This window comes from Protopterus annectens, chromosome 7.part1 (assembly GCF_019279795.1).
Source record: "Protopterus annectens isolate FY-2018-M chromosome 7.part1, PAN1.0, whole genome shotgun sequence".
Taxonomy (NCBI): Eukaryota; Metazoa; Chordata; order Ceratodontiformes; family Protopteridae; genus Protopterus; species Protopterus annectens.
Window position 1 is genome coordinate 452,300,188 of NC_056740.1, and position 23,707 is coordinate 452,323,894.

The 23,707-nt window shown below is 40.7% G+C and overlaps 1 protein-coding gene across 1 annotated transcript in view; it reads left to right on the plus strand.

Annotated features, from left to right (window-relative positions):
• Nucleotides 1–23,473, plus strand: part of PPM1M (protein phosphatase, Mg2+/Mn2+ dependent 1M) — a 484,662-nt gene extending 461,189 nt beyond the window's left edge. Inside the window, exon 11 of the mRNA XM_044078507.1 lies at nt 23,329–23,473. Within this exon, the coding sequence (XP_043934442.1) occupies nt 23,329–23,473 (145 nt within the window). The remainder of the gene's footprint in view (nt 1–23,328) is intronic.
• Nucleotides 23,474–23,707: the final 234 nt, after the last annotated feature.

Sequence of the window (23,707 nt, forward strand, 5' to 3'; positions counted from 1 at the left end):
TGTGACTTTATTAGGAATCAGTATATTAGACGGTCAGCTCATGTTGGACAGTTTGGAGACAAAGCAAGAGAGACGAGATTGCGTTGGTTTGGACATGTGCTGAGGAGGGATGATGGGTATATTGGGAAAAAGATGCTAAGGATGGAGCTGCCAGGTAAGAGGAATAGAGGAAGGCCTAAGATAAGGTTTATGGACGTGGTGAGAGAGGACATGCAGGCGGTTGGTGTGACAGAGCAAGATGCAGAGGATAGGAAGAAATGGAAAGAGATGATCCGCTGTGGCGACCCCTAGCGGGAAAAGCCGAAAGAGAATGATGATGATGATGATGATGATGATGATATATATATATATATATGTTATTCTTGCAGTGTTATTTCATAGGTAAATACTACAAAATGTTTTCTAACATAATGTGGAATGGCACTTACGTGAATCTGGAATGGTCGAATGGGTGTTTCCCAGTTTCTGTAACATCGATCAGCAAATGTTCAAATTCACTTTAGCAAATGTTAGTGTTCATTCATACACGGTCAACGTTCTGAGCGGAGTTAGCACTACAGTGCAATCTCAGAGTTTGTATATATAACATGCAGGGGGTGTGTGGAGCACAGCCCCCACATAGGGGGTGCAGGGGGGGTCTTGCCCCCTGTACAACATTAATACAAACATCACCAGAAGTCAAGGTAACCTGGAAAATGTTGATAATTTCGAATTGCAAATTATCATCATAATTGCTGTCATCATTTTGAAGAAATAACTTTTTTATTTTCGGCTATGTGAATAAACGAAGAACTGCAATTCTTGATTTGCATAGTAAAGCACTAGGAAATCAGTCTGCAGACCATTACATGCATAGCCTAGCCAATAACTAGATAATGACCAAAGGTGAGAATCAAACCATGTCAAAGTCAAAGTAAAGCTTTATTGTCACTTTGATTCACCGAGCAAAATTACATTTCTTCAGGCTGAATGTGCATACAAAACACAGACTACATTTAACATGACAGTAATACACATAATTCTATAGACACAGACAAAAACAACAATAATAAATACTTGCATTACTGTACTGATTTAACAGATTCATTACTAGGTTATTGGCTTATTTTCTGAAAAAAATGCACTTAAGCAATTGATTTAAATTAAGGCCTACATTTAAATTGCACAGTAAGACAGTACATTTTGATTACTGCTGACTTTGTTGTCTGGGTGCGGGTAAGAATTTTTTTGTGTATTGCACTATAGAGACTTTCCAGTATTGCTGGACTACAGCCTTCATGTCCAGTGTGAAGGGTGCTGTTCCTAGAGTTCAGGAATCTGATGTCCAGTGTGAAGGGTACTGTTCCTAGAGTTCAGGAACCTGATGTCCAGTGTGAAGGGTGCTGTTCCTAGAGTTCAGTAACCTGATGTCCAGTGTGAAGGGTACTGTTCCTAGAGTTCAGGAACCTGATGTCCAGTGTGAAAGGTACTGTTCCTAGAGTTCAGTAACCTGATGTCCAGTGTGAAGGGTACTGTTCCTAGAGTTCAGTAACCTGATGTCCAGTGTGAAGGGTACTGTTCCTAGAGTTCAGGAACCTGATGTCCAGTGTGAAGGGTGCTGTTCCTAGAGTTCAGGAACCTGATGTCCAGTGTGAAGGGTGCTGTTCCTAGAGTTCAGTATCCTGATGTCCAGTGTGAAGGGTACTGTTCCTAGAGTTCAGGAACCTGATGTCCAGTGTGAAAGGTACTGTTCCTAGAGTTCAGTAACCTGATGTCCAGTGTGAAGGGTACTGTTCCTAGAGTTCAGTAACCTGATGTCCAGTGTGAAGGGTACTGTTCCTAGAGTTCAGTAACCTGATGTCCAGTGTGAAGGGTACTGTTACTAGAGTTCAGGAACCTGATGTCCAGTGTGAAGGGTACTGTTCCTAGAGTTCAGGAACCTGATGTCCAGTGTGAAGGGTACTGTTCCTAGAGTTCAGGAACCTGATGTCCAGTGTGAAGGGTACTGTTCCTAGAGTTCAGGAACCTGATGTCCAGTGTGAAGGGTACTGTTTCTAGAGTTCAGGAACCTGATGTCCAGTGTGAAGGGTACTGTTCCTAGAGTTCAGGAACCTGATGTCCAGTGTGAAGGGTACTGTTCCTAGAGTTCAGTAACCTGATGGCTAATGTGAAGGGTACTGTTCCTAGAGTTCAGTAACCTGATGTCCAGTGTGAAGGGTACTGTTCCTAGAGTTCAGTAACCTGATGTCCAGTGTGAAGGGTACTGTTCCTAGAGTTCAGGAACCTGATGTCCAGTGTGAAGGGTACTGTTCCTAGAGTTCAGTAACCTGATGTCCAGTGTGAAGGGTACTGTTCCTAGAGTTCAGTAACCTGATGTCCAGTGTGAAGGGTACTGTTCCTAGAGTTCAGTAACCTGATGTCCAGTGTGAAGGGTACTGTTCCTAGAGCTCAGTAACCTGATGTCCAGCGTGAAGGGTACTGTTCCTAGAGTTCAGTAACCTGATGTCCAGTGTGAAGGGTACTGTTCCTAGAGCTCAGTAACCTGATGTCCAGTGTGAAGGGTACTGTTCCTAGAGTTCAGTAACCTGATGTCCAGTGTGAAGGGTACTGTTCCTAGAGTTCAGTAACCTGATGTCCAGTGTGAAGGGTACTGTTCCTAGAGTTCAGTAACCTGATGTCCAGTGTGAAGGGTACTGTTCCTAGAGCTCAGTAACCTGATGTCCAGTGTGAAGGGTACTGTTCCTAGAGTTCGGTAAGCTGATGGCTAGTGGGAAGAAGCTGTTCCTGAATCTCGTGGTTTTGCAGTGTATGCATTGAAAGCGCCTTCCTGATGTTAAATGTGAGAACAGTTTGTAAGCGGGATGAGTGCTATTTCTGGTTATTTTCCTTGCCCTGCTGAGACATCTGGACATGTGCAGGTCTTGTATGGACAGGAAGCAGTTCCTGATACCCTGCACCCTGTGTCTGTAAGGTAAACACCAAACATCTCAGCACTTTCAGGCAAAAATAAACTCAAAGTAATATGAAACAAATCCTTTATTATTCCACTAAGGAGATATTACTGATGATGAAGCAGTCAGCATCGAAACTGGTTTAATGATCTTGTTACTGTTTTACGGACTGGAATAATGAAGGATTTGTATCATTTTACGTTTGGGTTCTATCTCCCTGAATGTGCTGAGCTGTTTGTTGTTTACTTCTTTGTTCTGAGCTCTTACACATTTTCTGTTTAGTTTCTCAGATCATGCAACCTTTTGGGTGTGTGGTCTGTAAGGTAAACACCTTAACTACTTTTCCAACCTCTAGGTGTCAGCGAATACTTAAATTTCCGATCACCATATCAAAGTTCAATATTTTATGCACACACGTTTAAAAAATACCATCTGTTGAAGTTACAGTGGCATACAGTATATAGAAAGTTTACTTTACTTCCTTCATATAGGTTCATAGGTGGGTTCTAGCCTATCGGCCTTAAGGCCAAAAAGGTACCATGGCTTTCGCCACCCAAGAAAATGATTTTCCTGTGCCCCTGTCCATCAGAGACACAGAAGTGATCCCCGGGTTGAATTTCCTATCTTCCATCCAATCATCAAGCTTTGTTTGATATAGATAGGTAGTTTATTCCAGAGTATGGGAAGTCTCTGGGACAGGAATCTATCTCTCCAGCATGTTCTGTTTACTGTCGTGACAAGGTTTAGGTCCCTAGAGCGTGTAGCTCAGAGGGATTGGGATTTCTTTAAGTGGAGCATGTCCAACAGCTCTGGGTTTGACATAGCTTTGTATGTTAGGCAGAGATCGCCTCTGGCTAGGCGATATGCGACGGAGTAAAGCTGGAGTTTTTTAGACGGTCTGCATAGGGCATCTGTTTGAGGCCAGTAATCCTCTTTGTGAGGTATTTCTGTGGCCTTTCCAGTTGTTGTAGATGTCTTGTGAGGTACATACCAAAAGGGGCATTGTACTCTATAATGGGTCTAATGAGTGACGAGTAGAGGGGAACAATGACCTCTTTTTTCCTGTATGAGAAACCTTTTGTGATGAGGTGTGCCACATAGAAGGATTTCGTGACTACTCTGGTGATGTGTCCCAAGGTCTCTTAACACATTTTCACTGTTAAGTAGACTACCACCTATGTGGCAGCTCATTGGTACAGAGTTTTTACCAAAGGTTCATAGGTTCATAGGTAGATACTAGGCTATCTGCCCTAGGGCATTTATAAGCCTAGCCAGAGTGTATTTGGCTTCCGCCTCCCTATTAGATTAGCCTACTGTGTCTCTGTAAAGTAGGTCACAGAAGGTACCCTTTAAGATTAGTTTACTGTGCCTCTGTCTAGCAGGGACACAGAAGAGATCCCAGGGGTGAATTTGCGATTTCCCATCCACGCTTCCAGATTTCGCTTGAAGAGGGTCAGCGAGGGGCTATGTCTAACATGAATTGGGATTCTATTCCAGAGTGAGGGGAGCCTCTGGGAAATGAATCTGTCCCTCCAGCATGTCCTATTTATTTTTGTGCTGAGGTTTAAGTCCCTGGAGCATGTAGCTCTAAGGGACTTGGATTTTTTGAGGTGGAGCATGTCCATTAATTCTGGGTTTGACATGGCTTTGTACGTCAGGCATAGATCACCTCTGAGTAGGCGGGAAGCAACTGAGTAGAGCTGGAGTTTCTTTAGTCGAGCTGCATAGGACATCTGTTTGTAGCACATGATCCTCTTGGTGATCAGGTGTCGGGTAAGGTACATCCCAAAAGGGGCATTGTATTCAATTATGGGCCTGATGAGTGACGAGTAGAGGGGCACAATGACCTCTCTCGATCTAGATGCGAACCCTTTCGTGATAAGGTGGGCTATATAGAAGGTCTTTCTAACCACTTTGGCAAAGTGATTATCAAAGGAGAGATTACTATCTATGTTGATCCCCAAATCTCTAATTACTTCTTCCATGCTTAATGGATTACCACCTATGTGGTAATTTGTGGGCACCTTGTTTTTCCCAAAGGGGATGACTATGCACTTTGTAACATTTAGCTTGAGGCCGTGGCTCTGGCACCAAGCATCCATCTCTGTGAGACCCTTTTGGAGGATGCTTGTGTTGGCTGGAGATTCTACAAACTGAAAGGCAGTTTTGCCTGCCTGCGAACTTTGTCAGCCATAATCTCCCCGTGTTAGCCTGAACCTCAGAGAAGTATATACTGAACAAGAGAGGTCCCAGAACTTAGCCCTGTGGGACGCCACTTGTAACTGGTTTGGATTCGGACATGGCACCTGTGATTCTGACCATGTGGGTTCTATCCCTGAGCCAGTTTGCAACCCATCTTGTGATATAGGGGTTGATATTTAAGCTGGTAAGCTTATTTATGATGCCCGAGTGGGGTATTGTGTCGAAGGCTTTTGCGAGGTCCAGGTAGGCTGTGTGGACTACCTTGCCCTCATCTATGGCTTTGGTAACTGTTTCAAAGAAATCAACTAGGTTTAAGAGGCAAGATCTGCCCTTAACAAAGCCGAATTGGGTAGGGTCCAGTGTCTGGAGGCTCCCAATGTCTTTGTTTATGAGTTCCATGATAATACACTCCATAGCTTTACAGACCAGACTAGTCAGGCTTATGGGGCGATAGTTCCCAGGGTCCGTTGTGGCACCACCTTTGTGGAGTGGGACCACTGTAGCTGTACGCCATTCTTTGGGTACATATCCTGTAGTAAGGCTAAGTTTGAACAGTGACTTAATGTGAGGGTTAAGTTTTTCTTGGAGCTCGTGTAAGACACAGCCAGGGACACCGTCCGGTCCCATAGATGCTGTGTTTTTTGCTTTGGAGAGGGCAGCTTTCACCTGTGCATCTGTGATGTCAGGGAGGTTACATTCAGTTGGGATAGGCATTTGCTCCTTTGGGGGGGAAGGGGGGGAGTTTGCGCTGAATCTGTCTGCCAGGATGTTCGCTGTCTGTAGGTTCAGTATATTTTGTACCGTTATGCAACAATTCAGAGCATATCTGGGAGTTTCTACCCATATTCCTGACATAACTAAAGAAGGCCTTGTGATTATCTTTAGTGTCTAGGGCAATTTTTCTTTCGAAACTGGCCTTTGATGATTTTATGAGGGATCGAAGTTTCTTGCTAATACTGATCAGAGATGACTTCCCTTTTTGGGATTTTGCTCTGTCATGTAGTAGCTTCCTCCTTCTGTTGTATAGTTTATTTATGGCCGGGGTCCACCTTACAGGTCTCCTGTTTTGGAGGAGTGAGTCTTGGTTTTATTTGGGATAGCACGATCCATGCATTCCTGCAGGTGCTCATAGAATGCATTTGTAAAGGATTCTGCGGATTGGGCTGTATTATCCTCTGGCCCGGGGGCTTTGAAGGATTCCACCTCAGTCTTGGGAAGTGCAAAGTTGGCTTTTGAGAAATTCTTTACCATGATTTCCTTGGCTAGGGGTGGGTACGGGATATGGATGTCCAGGGAAATTTGTTTATGGTCTGATCTTACCAATGAGGGGTTTACCTCTGGTGTGGAACATAGAGTCCCCATGTTGGTGATGACCAGGTCCAATATGTTGTTCCCTCTTGTGGGAGTGGTCACCAGATGTTCCATCGTGTTAGAGTTTATAAATTCAAGGAACCGTTGGGTGAGGGCGTTTGGGCTTGAGTAGTTTTCCCAGTCAATGTTTGGGTAGTTGAAGTCACCCAATAACATAGTGTTTGGACAGACCTTCATATTCTTCAGTGTTCTCAGGAATGCCAAGTGGGGTTCTTGTAATAGGGAGGATGTTTTGTAGCAGGCTACAAACTGAAAGGCAGTTTTGCCTGCTGTTAGTTGCACATGGATGGTTTCCGATGCTTCGTGCAGTGCCACTAACCTGGAGGTGTAGGTATCTTTGATGAATATAGATACTCCCCCTCCTTTTGTGCTTCGGTCCAAGTTTTGGGGCCGAAACGCATGGTATGAGTTATAACCTGGTAGTGCTGGGGTGCTCTCAGAAGCCTTGAACCAGGTTTCTGTTACTGCACAGACATCAATTTTCTCCATACTGAGGAGAGCCTCGAGTGTGTGCATCTTGAGGTTTAGACTTCTGGCACTGAGTAGCATTACCTTTAGTTTTTTTATTCTTGGGTTGTCTATGGAGGTGGGTTTGTCCTTTGACCCTTGCCTAAAAAAGGCACTATGGGGGTGGCAAGAGCCTTGGCCAGTATACGAAAGCCTAAGGGTGACAGGTGCAAGCCGTCCCTAGCAAAGCAACGTGGCTTGTCAAGCATGTCATCCCAGGCTGACAGACACTGGATCCCCTTTGAACGACACTAATACTTTAGCCAATTGTTGAAACTGATCATTTTGTCTTTATACTGTGGCATCACTCTTGGTGAGGGCAAGATGCTACTCAAGGTCAGGGTCATACCAGCCTGGGCTACATGATCAGAGTCAGTTCATTCTGTACTTCATGTAGAATGCATCTTTTCATCTAGTCCAGGGAGGTACGTCTCAGGTCATTCACACCAGCATGGACAATGACGGAGTCATACTTGTACTTGTTTTGGAGTGACCTGAGTGCTTGCATTATGTGGCGAATCCTGGCACCCGACAGGCAGCTTACAGTGACCTTCTCCTTGTTCAGTCTGGTGAGTGGGACGTCAATGTGCCGGACAACAGAGTCCCCTATAACAAGTGTATTTGGTGTGTTGTTTGGCCTTAAGGGCTGTGACTGTGAGGCACACTGATTTTGTGAGATATGTGATTCGTGGGTATTGTTGAGGGGATGACAATGCACTTTTTGGCATTGAGCTTGAGGCCATGGCTTTGACACCAGGCATCTGTCTCAGTGAGGCCCTTTTGTAGGATGTCCACATCATTAGGAGTTTCAATTATGGCTCCTAGATTGCAGTCATCTGTGAACTTCATTAGCTAAAGACCTTCTGTGTTAGCCTGTACTTCAGAAAAGTAGATACCAAACAGAAGACCCAGGACTGAACCCTGTGGTACTCCACTTGTCACTGGTCTGAAGTCGGATTTGGAGTCTGCTACTTTCACAGTGTGGGTTCTGTCAGTGAGCCAGTTGGCAACCCATCTTGTGACATAGGGATTTATAAGTAGTTTAGTGAGTTTATCTATAATTCCAGAGTGGGGGATGGTGTCAAAAGCCTTGGTGAGACCTAGATAGGCTGTGTGAACCACCTTACAGCTACAACTTTGGTGACTGCTTCAAAGAAGTCAATCTGCCTTTTACAAACCCGAACTGGGTGGGGTCCAAAGTTTGGAGATTACCAGTGTCTTTGTTTATAAGCTCCATGATGATACGTTCCATGGCCTTGCAGACTAGGCTTGTTAGTCTAATGGGGCAGTAGTTCCTGGGGTCCATGGTGGCTCTCCCTTTGTTGAGTGGGATAACCGTCACTGTGCGCCATTCAGTGGGCACAAAGCCTGAGGTGAGGCTATGATTGAACATGGTGCTTAGGTGGGGTGCCAGTTCATTCTGTACTTCATGTAGAATGCATCCTGGGATGTTGTCAGGTCCCATGGATGCTGTGTTCTTGGCTTTGGACAGTGTGTTTTTTACCTGTGCAGCCGTGATTATAGGAACTTATAGGTTCATAGGTTGGTACTAGGCTATCGGCCCTAGCGCCTATACAAGCCTAGCCATAACAATTCCCTGGATATTTCTTCCCACAATATTTACTTCCCTGGACCCCTGTCTAGCAGGGTGACTGACATGATCCCCGGGGTGAATTTCCTATTTCCCATCCAATCGTCAAGGTTCCTTTTGAAGACGGCCAAGGAGACACTCTGCTTGACATGTATGGGAAGTCTATTCCAGAGTATGGTGAGTCTCTGGGTCAGGAACCTATCTCTCCAGCATGTTTTGTTCATTGTGATGACAAGGTTTAGATCCCTGGAATGTGTGGATCTGAGGGATTGGGATTTCTTTAAGTGGAACGTGTCCAACAGCTCAGGGTTTGACATGGCCTTGTATGTTAAGCAGAGATCGCCTCTGAGTAGACGATATGCTACAGAGTATAGCTGGAGTTTTTTTAGATGGTCAGCATAGGGCATCTGCTTTAGGCCTGTGATTCTTTTAGTGAGGTATTTCTGTGGCTTTTCCAGCTGTTGCAGATGTCTTGTGAGGTACATACCAAATGGGGCATTGTATTCTATAATGGGTCTAATGAGGGATGAGTACAGTGGGACAATGACCTCCTTTTTTCTGGATGAAAAGCACTTAGTGATGAGGTGTGCCACATAGAATGATTTCCTGACTGTTGTGTCGATGTGGTTATTGAAGGTGAGACCACTGTCCACCTATGTCCCTAAGTCTCTCATCACTTTCAGTGTTTAGTGTACTGCCACCTATGTGGTAATTCATAGGTACATGTTTTTCCCAAAGGGGATAACTGTAAATTTTTTGGCATTCATCTTGAGCCAATGGCTCTGGCACCAAGCATCTGTTTCTGTAAGGCCCTTTTGTAGAACATCCACATCATTTGGGGATTCAATAATGGCTCCCAGTTTGCAATCATCTGCGAACTTTTTTAGCCAGAGTCCCTTAGTGTTGGTCTGTACTTCAGAGAAGTAGATGCTAAACAAGAGAGGTCCCAGGACTGAACCCTAAGGTACTCCACTTATCACTTGTCTGGAGCTGGATTTGGAGTCAGCTACTTTTACAGTCTGGGTTCTGTTAGTAAGCCAGTTGGCAACCCATCGAGTGACATAGGGATTTATGCCAGGCTTAGTAAGTTTATCCATGATTCCAGAGTGGGGGATGGTGTTGAAGGCCTTGGCGAGGTCCAAATAGGCTGTGTGGACCACCTTACCCTCATCCACAGCTCTGGAGACTGATTCAAAGAAGTCAGTCAGGTTCAGGAGACAAGATTGGCCCTTCACAAACCCAAACTCGGAGGGGTCCAGTGTTTGAAGGTTGCCAGTGTCTTTGTTTAAAAGTTCCATGATAATGCGTACTTTGCATACTTTGAATAATTTGCATTCTTCTGGTATAGAGATGGGCCCTTTAGGGGGTGGGGGGGTAAAGTTAGCACTGAACCTATCTGCAATATCAGTTGGTTTTGTATATTTAGTGCCATTGTGCTGTAACTCAGAGCAGATCTGAGTGTTTCCATTGAGATTCTTGACATAGTTATAGAATGCTTTGTGGTTGTCTGTAGAATCAGTGGCAATTTTGTTTTCATAACTAGCTTTGGCGGATTTTATGAGGGATCTCAGCTTTTTACTGAGGCTGACCAGGGAGTTCTTCCAGTCATGGGATTTTACCTTAAGAAGTGTGAAGTTGGCTTCGGAGAATTTTTTACGGTGGTTTCCCTAATGGGGGGGTGAGGGCGGGATGTGGATGTCTAGGCTAATTAGCTTGTGGTCAGATCTGACCAATGAGGAATTGACCTCTGGTGTGGAACACCGGTCGCCCATGTTGGTAATGACCAGGTCTAGGATATTGCTGCCCCTGGTGGGGGTGTGGATAAGTTGATCCAAGGCATTGAAATTTATGAATTCCAGAAAACGTTGAGCAAAAGAGTTGGTACATGAGTAGTTTTCCCAGTTAATGGTGGGGTAGTTGAATTCACCCAGTTGGGTTGTACCCTAATATTTGCCAGTGTATCAAGAAATGAAGGGGCATGGTGGGGGATCTGTAGCAAGTTACAATTTGTATTGTGGTCTTGCCCAGAGTTGGTTGCACTTAGATAATCTCGGATGCATTATGCTGAGCAACTAGCGTGGAGGTGTGAACATCCTTAATGCCTCCACCTTTAGTGTTTCAGTCCAGGTTAGGTGGCCAAAAGGTGTGGTATGAATTATAGCCTGGTAATGCAGGGGTGCTCTCTGGAGCCTTGAACCAGGTCTCTGTCACTGCACAGATGTCTATGTTCTCCATTTTAAGGAGTGCCTCGAGTGAATGCATTTTGAGGTTTAGACTTCTAGCATTGAGTAGCATTACCCTCAGATTTTGCTTGCTTGTACCTGTTATGGTGGTGAATAATTAGTCATTTGAACCTTGCCTAAAAAAGGCACTATAGGGGTAGCAAGAGCCTTAGCCAGTAACCTGAATCCCAGGGGTGACAGGTGCAGACTATCTTTTGCAAAGCATCGTGGTCTGTCAGTCATGTCATCCCAGGCAGACAGATACTGGATCCCCTTAGAATGACACCAGAAGCTTAGCCAATTGTTGAAGTCAATCATTTTGTCCTTGTACTGTGGTGTCATTCTGGGTGATGGCAGGATGCTACTCAGGGCCATGGTCATACCTGCCTGGGCTACAAGATCAGATATTTATATTTATATTTATATTTTTATGTTATTTGTCTATTTTTTGTTTTGTTTTGTTTTCTAACCTTCAACAGCCAGCTGGCCTCATATGTCTGACCTATGCTTATTTAGCTCTCTGTTTATTCTAATAAGGGGTGAAGGTCTTAGCAGAGGGGCTGAGCACCATTACATAACAAACTGGACAGTGCTAGTCATAGCCTACCAACAAACTCTTATCTCCCAGGTGCACTCATTCTAAACCTTTCAAAGCTGTACATTCATCTGCCAATGAACGAGAGCTCAGAAGATAAACTTGCATATTTTATAGTCAATACCTGTATTTTTCTTTTCATTTTATTAGTTTGTTGAGAAAATCCACGGGACACTAGTCAGTGGTGACACATAAGCTCTTTCTAGTTATGTGCCTTGCTCAAAGACGCACAGTAGATGTCTGAAAGCAGAAGGATCAAACCCTGTATGCTGGACTACAGGGAGCAGCTCGTTAACAGCTTAGAGCCTTACTCTTTGACAACTGCCATAAAGTTCCCCTAGACATGTAGAGAGGCATGGAAACTTTACACCCTCCCCTGAGAAAGGTTGGCATGTCTATGACCATGGCTTCTTCTCCCCAAACCATCCCAGAGCACATTATTCAAACCCAGGGCACCAACAGCATAAGGAGACATTCTGTCCCAGCTCCAGGGGTCTAACCAGATGTCTCATAATGAACATACTGTTTGCCCCCATCTTGGGGGGTGGCATCTGTATGCTTCATAATGTTTTTTTTTTTTTTTTTGTTAATTTTAATATTTTACAAGGATTCCTACTGCCACATCTCACTTGAGTCTCACAGATTGGACCTCTTCCCCCCATGCAATCCATTGATAAGGTCAGTGAAAGAATGGGATTGTACTGCTTCTAGCTGCCTTTTTATGAAGTTACTCACTAAAGCTCTTTCTACAAGCTTTATTTAAAGGAAACCGGGGATCAGACCTCTTTTCTATTACCTTTAATTCTTTCACTTTGTTTCTTCCTGGAAAGTCACTAGTTTGATCAAATTTCAGCATCAAAGTTAATCTGCTGTGGTCAAACTTGAAATTATGGTTTTAATGGGAATTAAATCTGTCACTCAAATGGCAGCATCCTGCAGATTAACTGCGACATGACTGCATTTCAATAAATAACTGTGGCACTTTTAAATTGCCCCATGTGTGTATCATCATCATCATCATCATCACCATCATCACCATCATCATCATCATCAACATCATCATCACCATCATCACCATCATCACCATCACCATCATCACCATCACCATCATCACCATGATGATCATCATCATCTCCATCATCATCATCATCATCACCATGGTCATCATCATCAACCCCCTGTTTTCCATTTTTCTTGTATACATGGGGTCAGGGTGTTGTCAAAAACTGGCAGTTACTATTTTTATTCCTAATGTCCAGGTTGTGCTTGTAAATTCGATCCTGAAATCTCCTTTGGGTAATAATGCATTGTATCTACATATTTTTAAGAATTCTGACCATTATTTTAGTTTCTTTGGTTTGGACATGGGATTTGATTGAAGCACAAGAAGTCATATGGCAAATTATTTAGACATCCTAGCTTAAACAATTATATTTCCATTGCCAGTTTTTTGAGGTTAAAATCATATAATGTATAAATGTACTGATGCATGGTATTGTTTTTTAATATATTTTTTAAAGTATTTACAATATAGTATTTAAGAAGGTGAGGATTTATACAATAATTGTTTTTTACTTTTGGAGATGATGTATGTGTCATTGGATTGGCTGTTAGTGATCATGTGATTTTGAAGAGGGCTATTTAAACAGGGCTAGTGTTTTATTAAATGATTCTGAGGAAGTCTATGTTATAATCAGACAAAAGCACTTAAATCTTTGTTGTTTTATTAATCAAGTGAGTAGCAAACGTATTGGTGTGACTGTTTTTCTGCCTGGTTTCAGTTTTTTGTTTTAAAGTTGTTTGGTTCTTGGTCATGTAGAAATGTCTACTCCGGAGCTGGATGGAGGCAACAGTAAAACACCAGTAGTCAACATTAATGATATTGCAGCTAGCCTTTGTTTACTAACACAGTTGGTACAGCAGCTCTCTGAGAAAGTGGCAAACTCTTGTGGTCGGCTGGGTAAACAAGCAGATTATTTTACACCACCAACCTGTTTAACTACACCGGGGCAAGGTGGTAATGGAATGGTTGGTAATGTTCAGCAGAATGTGAGTGAAAATGGAGTTACTAAGAGCTCCAATACCAATAATGTGGTTGCCTGGCTTAATAACCCAGTGTATTTTAATTGTGCAATACTGAGAGATGTAGGTACGGTGAGACAACTGATCGATAGGCTGGAGCAGATTTTACTGAAATGCTGGAAATTACAAGTGGAGAATGAATATTTTTTGGAATGTATTAAGGCTAAAAGGATGCCCAAGGATCTGCACTGTTGGAAGTTCCCTACTGGTTTGGTACCCGGTTCCAATCTCCACAAGGATTTGCTTGAACTTTTTGAGCATCAAGATTGTGACCTAATGGAGCTTCTTATGAAGCGTAACCAGAGAATAATAGGTAGCCTGGTAAATCAGGCCACTGAACTGGATCATATAATTACTAAAGATCTATTGTTTACTAATCATATTGATTAATATAAGAATATTTTTAACAATTTGGACAAAGTTGTTACAGGTTCTCAAAACCATAAGGAGAAGAAGTTTAAAAGGGGCTGGCTGGACTTATCAGAATGGGAAAGCTTGTTCCACACCAACGGGGAAAAAATTATTCTTTTAGAACTAAGGGATGAACAACATGTGGGCCCTGAGTTTGTGGGAATGACAGATGAGGTGTTCCTCCTTTACAACACCCCCCTTTAAGGAGGTCAGAGAAGCTCAGCAACCAGGAGAATCAACAATGAACCAGGCAGAACCAACACCGGATGAACTACAATTATTTTCACCAGCAAAGCAGCTTGAGGCCAATGAGGAATCGGTATGTGAGGAGGAATTGAACTGGTCCATTTTTTCAAAGGACCGATGCCAGGGCACTTCTATAGGATAGGCTTGTAAAGGCTCCAGGGCCATTGGCCTAGTACACACCTATGAACATATGACCCTATGAACTGGTCCGGATGGGTCGGAAGAAATGGATGAAGTTGGTCCCACTGTTGTACTCAACTCCACAGGTGACTTTAAAATATATAACTATAGTTCTGTGACTTGAGGTTGTGAGCATTCTGAGTTACTGAGTAAAGGGCAGAATATTGTACCTGCACCCAAAATCAGAATTAAAAACCTATTGATTGACTGAAAGTTGTTTCTCAGAAAACTCAATCTTAAATTGATTTTCAAAGACAGCAGCATTGAAAATACTTCTAATTCTGTATGTAGAAAAAGTATTTTAGTCCACCCGTTCCAATGCCCCTAATTCTGTTTGAAAGGTTGTGTGAGTATGATTTTAGAGAATATTTGAGGTGTGAGTATGATTTTAGAGAATATTTGAGGTGTGAGTACGATTTTAGAGAATATTTGAGGAGAAAAATTATGTTTTTGAAACTAATTTAACAGAATCTGAATGTACGATTTTGAAACAACTTAGTATGGCTAAAAATATTCTGGCTATGAAGCCCGATAAGGGGGGAGAGGTGGTTATTATGATTAAGTTCGATTATGTTGAACAAAACAACAAACAATAGTTATGAGGATATTTCTCTTAATTACATTAACATTACATACAAACAATAGATTTTATGTTAATTAACATTGTTGACCAAAGAGAAATAAGTCCTGAGTTGTTTTCCTTTTTAAATGTAAAATATCCAATTGTACCCTCGATTTTTGGAATTCTGAAGATCCATGTGGTGCAGGACTTATTAGTAGCTTTGGAGACAGAGGGGGCTGGAAAAGACCATCTCCAAACTGAGCTAATATTTCCTCATATTTAAATAGGTGGTCACTTAAGGTATACATGGGTCCAGGGTATGCTAAAGTGAACTACCAGAAACTGAAACAAAAAAATGTTGGCTAGGACAGGGTCTTCACATAAAGCATGACCATCTAAATTTCATAGCTAGATGTTCAGTATGGATAGACTGGAAAGGTCACAGATTGCTGACTTTATATATATTACGAAATAGTGACTAGGAAAAAGGAACTCCTTAACAACTTAAGAAAGTGCAACCATTTTGTTGAACTGAACTTTCAAAAAAAATAGCAGTGCATAAATAATTGTGCTTCTTTTATGTTGTTCTCCATTTTGTTTTCCTTTCAAATAAACATCCATTAAAAAAAAATGAAAAGCTGGCTGGCTCTAAAGAGTGTGATGTTCTGTTAGATGCTACATTTGTTAGAAATGCATCTAATCCCTGAATGATTGTTTAAACCTGCCATGAGGAGCATGACAAAGTTTGGGCCAAATACTTCATTAGCAAAACTTAGGCATCCTTGGAGCACTACACATGGTTTAGAAATGTTTGCAAGATGTCAATTAAAACCCGTAAAAAATGCAATTGTGATCAAGATTATCTTCAAGCTAAGCCACCAAAGGTCTTCTAGGACACTGCAGAAAAAAGCACTCCACCTGGGGAAACAGCTGAATGCAGCCCCCTCCTCGCAATGTGTTTTAAGTGCACTGCTAAATCTCTTTGTAACTACTTTGAGACAGCTATACTTAATGTCTCTGGCACATACAGCCTGCAGAATCTGAGGATCTTGTACACAGCCCAGGTCTCAGGTTCACCAAAATGAAGCACATATGCTCACCATCAGGAAACTCCTAATGGCCTCAGGACTGAAAGATAGCAAATCTGGCACTGCTGTAAAAGAGGGAGAGTAGGGAACTCCAGGGAACTCTGGGCCTTTTATCCTAAATGCACTAGAAGGGAAAGTCATGGAAACAATACCGATGGAAAGGATGGGAAGACAACCTCCTGGAAAACAACCAAGTTGCATTCATGGCCGCAATGAACTGTCAAAAAATAATCAATTTTTATGACTGATTTACAGAACAATGAAAACTGAAGTACAGGTAGGAAAGGACTGAGCTGGACACCAGCAGAGGATGCTTGTACACTGACTGGACACCAGCAGCGGATGCTTGTACACTGACTGGACACAAGCAGAGGATGATTGTACACGGAAAAACTGGAGGAACTGAGTACAGAATCATAACCAATGAACTAGATGGCTGCCTGGCCAGACACTGTACAGAGAGGAAGATTGTCACAAATAAGGAGCGTGAATATGAAGTGCAGGTCGGATCAGTCCTGCGGCCAGTAAATCTCACTGTGTGCTCATTTGAGACATACCGTAGGGAACAGAGAACAGGAGCAACGTCTCTGCTGATGATACAATTATATGTGCAAAGTGGGGGATGGGAGGAAGAGTGTTAAGATTTGCCTTTCTTTCTTTCTTCCGATCTTTCATTTTTATTGCTTTTGTTTTGCTGAACAAAAAAGCTCCTTTGCAGCAGAATCCTGGAGGAAAAGCTCCACAGTTGCAATGCAACATGTTATCCATTTAGCATAGTGCTTCAATTCTGATATTACATTTCAAGTAATTTTTGCTAACAAGAGGTAGCATTAGATATTGTAGTTCTTGTAGCAACATTTAGACATTGTAGTTCTTGTAGCAACATTTAGACGTTGTAGTTCTTGTAGCAACATTTAGACATTGTAGGTATTGCATAATAACCAGCATACAGGTGCACTGACAGAAAGGATAAAGCTTTTGGTTAGGCGAGAGTAGCAATGATATAGTGGAGAGAGGTGGAACACTAGAAGTGGGATAGGCTAGGCGAAGGCAGGAAATGTTAAATGAGAAGAAAGTAAGGAAAAAGACAAAGAAGTGAGAGATAAGTATAAGAACAGAGACTGGGGGTAGAAGGCTGGAGGGAAGTGAAGTATGTGAGGAGAAAGAACGTTGCACTGACAGAGGAAGGGAGCAGGGAAAAGATCACAGTTTGAATGTCTGGTAAAGCAGGAAGCGAACCCACAGGAAGGAAGGGAGATGTGAATGACAGAAAGAGAAAGCACAAGAAAGCGTGGTAGGAGGATAAGAAAAATGGAGATCAGATGAAAAGAAGGAATAGTGAAGTAGAGTGTGGAGTTACAGGGAGCTGTATGAGGAGGAGGACATTTACATGCAATAACAATTCACTTTTCATGTGCAGGAACTGATTTAATTTTAGTTGGAAATTTTCGGAGTTAGGTTCTGCTTTGATGTCAGAAGGAATGGAAGTCCATATTTTGGCAATGTAGACAGAATAAAGTGAATCTCCATCATGAATAAATTGTTTGGTAATTAGTAGCTGATTCTGGGGACTTGTTCTCTTGTGCTTGATAATAGGGGCTCTGTAGGATATTGTGTACAACTTTAAGCCAGGAGTACAACAGAGTGTTTTGAATGTATAGCCGATGAAGTTGTTGGACTACTCTACAACCGTGTGTTCTATATGGAAAGATAAAAATCTAGAAAATACCGTAAGTCTTCTTTAGTTTGTGTAACTCAGTATTTTGGAGATTAGTTAAAATTAGGGTTGGATACAAGAGGGTTAGCACCAAGTCAGACTGGATTTTTGCTTCTACTGTACGGTAAGGTCTCATTCTAAATAATCTGAGGCTTTGACTAATGATGACTCCTAACAGTTTGATCTGACAGAACACTTCCAAGTTAATGTCTTCTATTGATGACATAGTTTAAGGGAAAAGACCATTTTTTAATTTTCTTTTTTGGTGTTACATATGAGTTTGTTACTTTTGCGGTCAAAGGCAGATTGGGTTAGGATTTATAGGAGATATAGGATTCTGGAATAACAAATTAAGGTAGAATCATCTGCGTACTGGAACATGCTTAGAAAGTTCATTTGTAAAAACGTTGAATAGCACATGACCTAGAATCGAACCTTTGGGTACACCTACTGAACTCAAGGTGAAGAAGGAGCAGGTCTCTTTCCAAAGTGCTGGTGGTGATGTGTCAGAGAAGTAGCTAGAGATCCAGTGGAGGAGATATTTGGGTATGCTGAAGTGGGCAAGTTTCTGAAGTTATACTTTGTGGGGAAATTGTATCAGAGTCCAAACAAGTCTGGAAATGTTGCAGGTATCAAGCAGGTATCACTGAAATGTGAGGTTAGAGTATTTAGGAGGGATAAACTTGCCTAATGAGTAAGATGTCCTGGCCTGAATCCATGCTGAGTAGAGGGTAGAAGGTTGTTGTCAAGCAGATGGGCCAATAGATGCTTCTGTGTACATTTTTTAAAGGTTTTGGATAAGAGTGGTAGAATTGGCAATTGTTCTGAAATCTGAGAATTTCTAAATAAAATTAAAACAGTTAATTTCATTGTGGAATGAGGTACTATCAATGCTATATGCTATGGCTTCTCATCCAACTGCAATAATGTAGCATTTTTAGCATTTAAGTGCATTTGCACTATACAAGGCATTTACATATAAGTGTATATTCCTGCTACAGGGCTACGGTGTATCACAGGTCTATTTCAACTGGTCAGTGAACGGCATTGTCAAAACCCACATGATCAACAATGCAGTTTGTTGATCATTTTAACTGAGGTTACAGTGTAGTGGGGATTGAGGAATGTACCTTTTCTCCACTATAGTGCAATCTCACAGTTGGTATATATAATTAACGGGGGTGTGGAGGTGCAATGGCTTGATCCCCAGCAAAAACATTGTTTTAGTGTTGTTTCTATTAATCAGCAAACTGCATGCTTGATCATGTGGTCTCAACCATGTGGGTTTTGACAATGTTGTTCATCGATTAATTGAAATAGATCCCTGCACCGTATTGGTTCTGTGTTTTAAACAATTTGCTATCTAGCTTAGCATGCAGAGGTTTATTTGTAATACATTTAATTTATTAATTATGCTAACATGGTGGATGCTACCAATTGCCTTGGCCAAGATAAGCTGAGTGTATAGTGTGACTGTTGTCAACAGTTTGTGTTTCTGAAATTTACCAGGTCCTTTTACAAAAAACAAACTGCTGTGGATCTAGCCTGATGAGATTTCTGATGTCCGTGTCAATCAAGTGGGTTATTAAGTGTTCCACGGCCCTGCAAATGAGACTGTTCAGGTTGATGGCTCTGTAGTTTCTGGGGTCAGTACCAGGGCCCACTTTATGAAGTGACACCTCTAATGCTGTACATACCCATCTTCCAATAAAATGTTAATGAGCCTAAACTCTACCTTGAAATACATACAAACATACAATATACACCCAATGTTCTCATACAAACACTACTAAATACAAATGTATGTATAAAAAGTATATATATAAATACTATGTTCTTGATGAATACATAAAATGAAACATCATAGATACATGTAAAAACTAAAAACAATAATTCACAATGTATTTCAACCATTATTTCAAACAACCAAATTACTGAACGAAAATAAAAAATTAAAAACAAAAATAAAAATGAAAATAAAAATAAAAAAAAAATGAAAATAAAAATAAAAATGAAAATAAAAATGAAAATGAGAATAAAAATAAAAATGAAAATAAAGGTACATACTAAATCCAGTTAGAAATTTGTACCACAATTTATCCCATAATATGTTGTAATTTTAAAATGGGGGCTAAACTTATATTGTTATTGTTGCCTGGGAACACTGTGGCGTCCAACCTTAACGGCCACTTCATTTCAATATGTCAAGGTGTACATCTAAAACCCCACCATGACTATCTTTTTTTGATATGCTGTATTATACAAAATTTGAATTGGTGCCCAGAATTTTGTTCTATATGCCTAACTAAGGCATTGGTGTTTCTCATATGTTTAATATCCACAATATGCTCACTGATTCTTTCTTTAAAAGATCTGCAAGTTTTTCCTACATAAAAGGCTGAGCATTGAACACATTTGGCTAAATAAACAACATTCTTGATATGACAATCAAAATGCCCATATATATATACCAATAGACACATTGGCTACTATTTTTGGGCCAGTAACCAAAATGTACTGGCACACATTTACATATCCTACACTTGAAATTACCCTTGCCCCTGTTTGAATTACCTGTATCACCAAAACAGCCTCCTTCCTTTTCTAAATACATTTTTGGGGGCTTGTTTAACTTACTCCATACATTATTATCCAATCTCAACAACCTCCAATTGTTTTGTATGATATCAACTATATATCATACAAAACAACTGGAGTTTGTTGAGATTGGATAATAATGTATGGAGTAAGTTAAACAAAAAATGTATTTAGAAAAGGAAGGTCATTTAAACAGCTGTTTGAAAAGGGAGGAGGCTGTTTTGGTGATACACCACAGTGTTCCCAGGCAACAATAACAATATAAGTTTAGCCCCCATTTTAAAATTAAAACATATTATGGGATGAATTGTGGTACAAATTTCCAATTGGATTTAGTGTGTACCTTTATTTTCATTTTTATTTTTATTTTTATTTTCATTTTTATTTTCATTTTCATTTTTGTTTTTAATTTTTTTATTTTCGTTCAGTAATTTGGTTGTTTGAAATAATGGTTGAAATACATTGTGAATTATTGTTTTAATTTTTACATGTATCTATGATGTTTCATTTTTATGTATTCATCAAGAACATAGTATTTATATATATATACTTTTTATACATACATTTGTATTTAGTAGTGTTTGTATGAGAACATTGGGTGTATATTGTATGTTTGTATGTATTTCAAGGTACATTTTATTGGAAGATGGGTATGTTCAATTGAATGTAATTAGTGGGAGAGTATTTATTGTCTCAAGCTTGTACAGGTTTTTCTGTTCTGAAGAAGTCTGTTCATTAAAGAAGTAACCTAGGTAAACTGTCGTCGTTTCTTGAGGTTGATGCCAGCTTGCAGTTCCTGACAACGGGCCACATCAGTATTCCTTCTTTGTGGTTTACTATATTATAGAACATCATGCTACAGGTGGCAGTAGATCTATTTTCAACATATGCATGTGATATATGGTTTCAAGACCCAATCTATCCAGTTCTGACAATAACTTATACAGTATTTCCTTCTCCATTATTTTTCCACAACATGAAAGTAGACTTAAGGGTCAGTATGACTCTGGGTTTGTCCTACTCCCCTTTCCCTTAAAGACAGGTTTAATAAGCACATGTCTCCAATCTTGAGGAATCTCCCCATATTTATATGACCTAATGAATAATAGATATAATGGTACCGTAAGTTCTTGATGAAGTGTTCTCAGGTCATTGTTACTAATTACGTCTCATCCCTGCACTTTGTATCTAGTTTGCGCAGTTCTTTTTCAATATAATCTAAGTTGATTCCAGTACCTGGTATTACCTGGATGTCAGTAGGACAACGTGTTACCCCTTTTGTGCAGCCAAACTATTTTGCATAAGATTTTGTAAATATATCTATAATTTTTTGTTTGACACAAATTTTAGAATCTGCACACAGTTTATGTCTCTCAAGGTTTGAGAAACATGGGGGATGACAGGGCTTTGGGTAGTCATCTCAGGAGTGAAATATTTTCCTTGTCTTGGGGTCTTTAGAGTCGTAAGAATTTTTTTTACTTTTTTGTAGATTTTACTTATATCAGTGGACCACCAGGGTGGTTTGCTTTTAAATTTCCTGTTGTATCCAGATGAGGCTGCTAATTCTATACATGTATTTATGTGGGTATAAAAATTCTTTGTGAGACTGTCTACTGAAGCACTGTCTGTGGTGATGTTGTTTTAAGTGAAGTTCAACATTTCAAGACTTCATTATACAGTCTGAAGAGATTTGTGTGTTTGAAGTCAGTGAATTTTGACATACTGCCTTCATGGGATTTAGAGGGAAAAGTTTACTAGCTTCTGTTCTGATTTAATCAGTGTGGTAGTTCCTAGTGCAGTTGTCCAAGATGTAAGTAGTGTGTAAAAAGTATTTTGTTCTCTAGTTCAGCTAGTAAAAATCTAGTCCATTGAGCTTTTATTTATTATCTCTACAAATATTTGTGTGCATCTTACAATGTAGATGTGGGTACTCCACACGATGAGTAGTTAAAGTCTCCCAGAGTGATGAAGTTCTTATTTATGAGGAGCTCATCCGCAACATTAAGAAACCTGACATGAACTTTTGGAGTCATGGAAGGTGTCCTATAAAAATCAATAAAATAAGAGCTGATTTTGTTTAGTGTGATTTGCAGTTCAGTAAGTTCCATTTATGAGTCTCTGGGAATCTATATAGTAGAGGTGATATTGTGTCTAACAAAAATGCATTCACACTTGTAAAACAACCATACAAATATTCAAGCATATATCTTCTTTGTTGCATTTGCACTCCTTTATAGTCTGCTGGGAGTAGTTGTATTGGCTGAAAACCATGTCTGCTGTTTATGATTTTCAACTAACTGAATACAATAAATAAATAAATACAAAGCTTATTCAAAGGGATTACTGCATGAAGCAGTACTGTCTTAGTTGCAGCAGTATAGCAGCCTTGAGGAAGATTATATAAAAGCATGAGAAACTTGGAGGAGCCTCCAAAATTGTTCTTAAATAGCAATAATCTCCTATTTCCTACATTTGTCTTCCTTCAGATCAGAAGTTGCATGGGTGTCTTTTTGCCCAAGTAGTATTCCCTACATTTTTCTTACCTCTCCCACCCCACAGACATTGTTCGTGTACAGACTCCTCCACTATTTCTAGATCTGTAACAGTAGTGATTGATAGGCTGGCACTTTATTTCTGGAAACGCTGATCTACAAGCTGGGTCTGCATCCCTAAAATAGTTAGCTACCACTGCTCATGTGTTGTCTCTGTTGGAGCACATTTCTGCGAGTGTAAATGAGTTGGCAGACTCCTGCAGACTGCACACACTTTAACATTTATTAATCTGTAAATCAGTTTGGAGTTTAAATATAATCATTAGTTGTGGTACCTGCATAAAAGAGATGCAAAATTCAACACCTTTGCTCCTGGAATGTGCTGTATGGCACAGAGTCTTTTTGATAACCATTGTAAATACAAAACATAACTATATATCTACTTTCCTAATCCAAGCCATCTTAAATCTCCACTACTACTTCTGTAGTTACTGATACTCAACTGTAACCAACTTCTTTCTGTCTTCCCTGCAGGTTTTCTCTCCTGGCCGAACATCTAGTGTCTAAGGCAAGAGGAACTCAAAATGGCTATGAATGGACTCAGGAAAATGGGGCTCACGCATCGTATGATGACATATCAGTATTTGTAATACCACTCTGTAACAGAGAGAGTAGTTAAGAATTTAAATAAAGGCTCCTTGTATCTATCTGTGATTGTGTTTCTTATTTCAAGTTGGAGAGAAACAGTTCTTACAGACCATCAAGCCACTCCATGAGAGGGTCCCATCCAGCCAGTCATGAGGGTACTTGCACTCTCACTGGCATTTTGGCAATAAAAGCATTTTTCAGTTGTGGCCTAAACTTGCTTCTGGTGGGTATATGAGCATTTGCCATCTGTGCCCTCCTGTTCTAA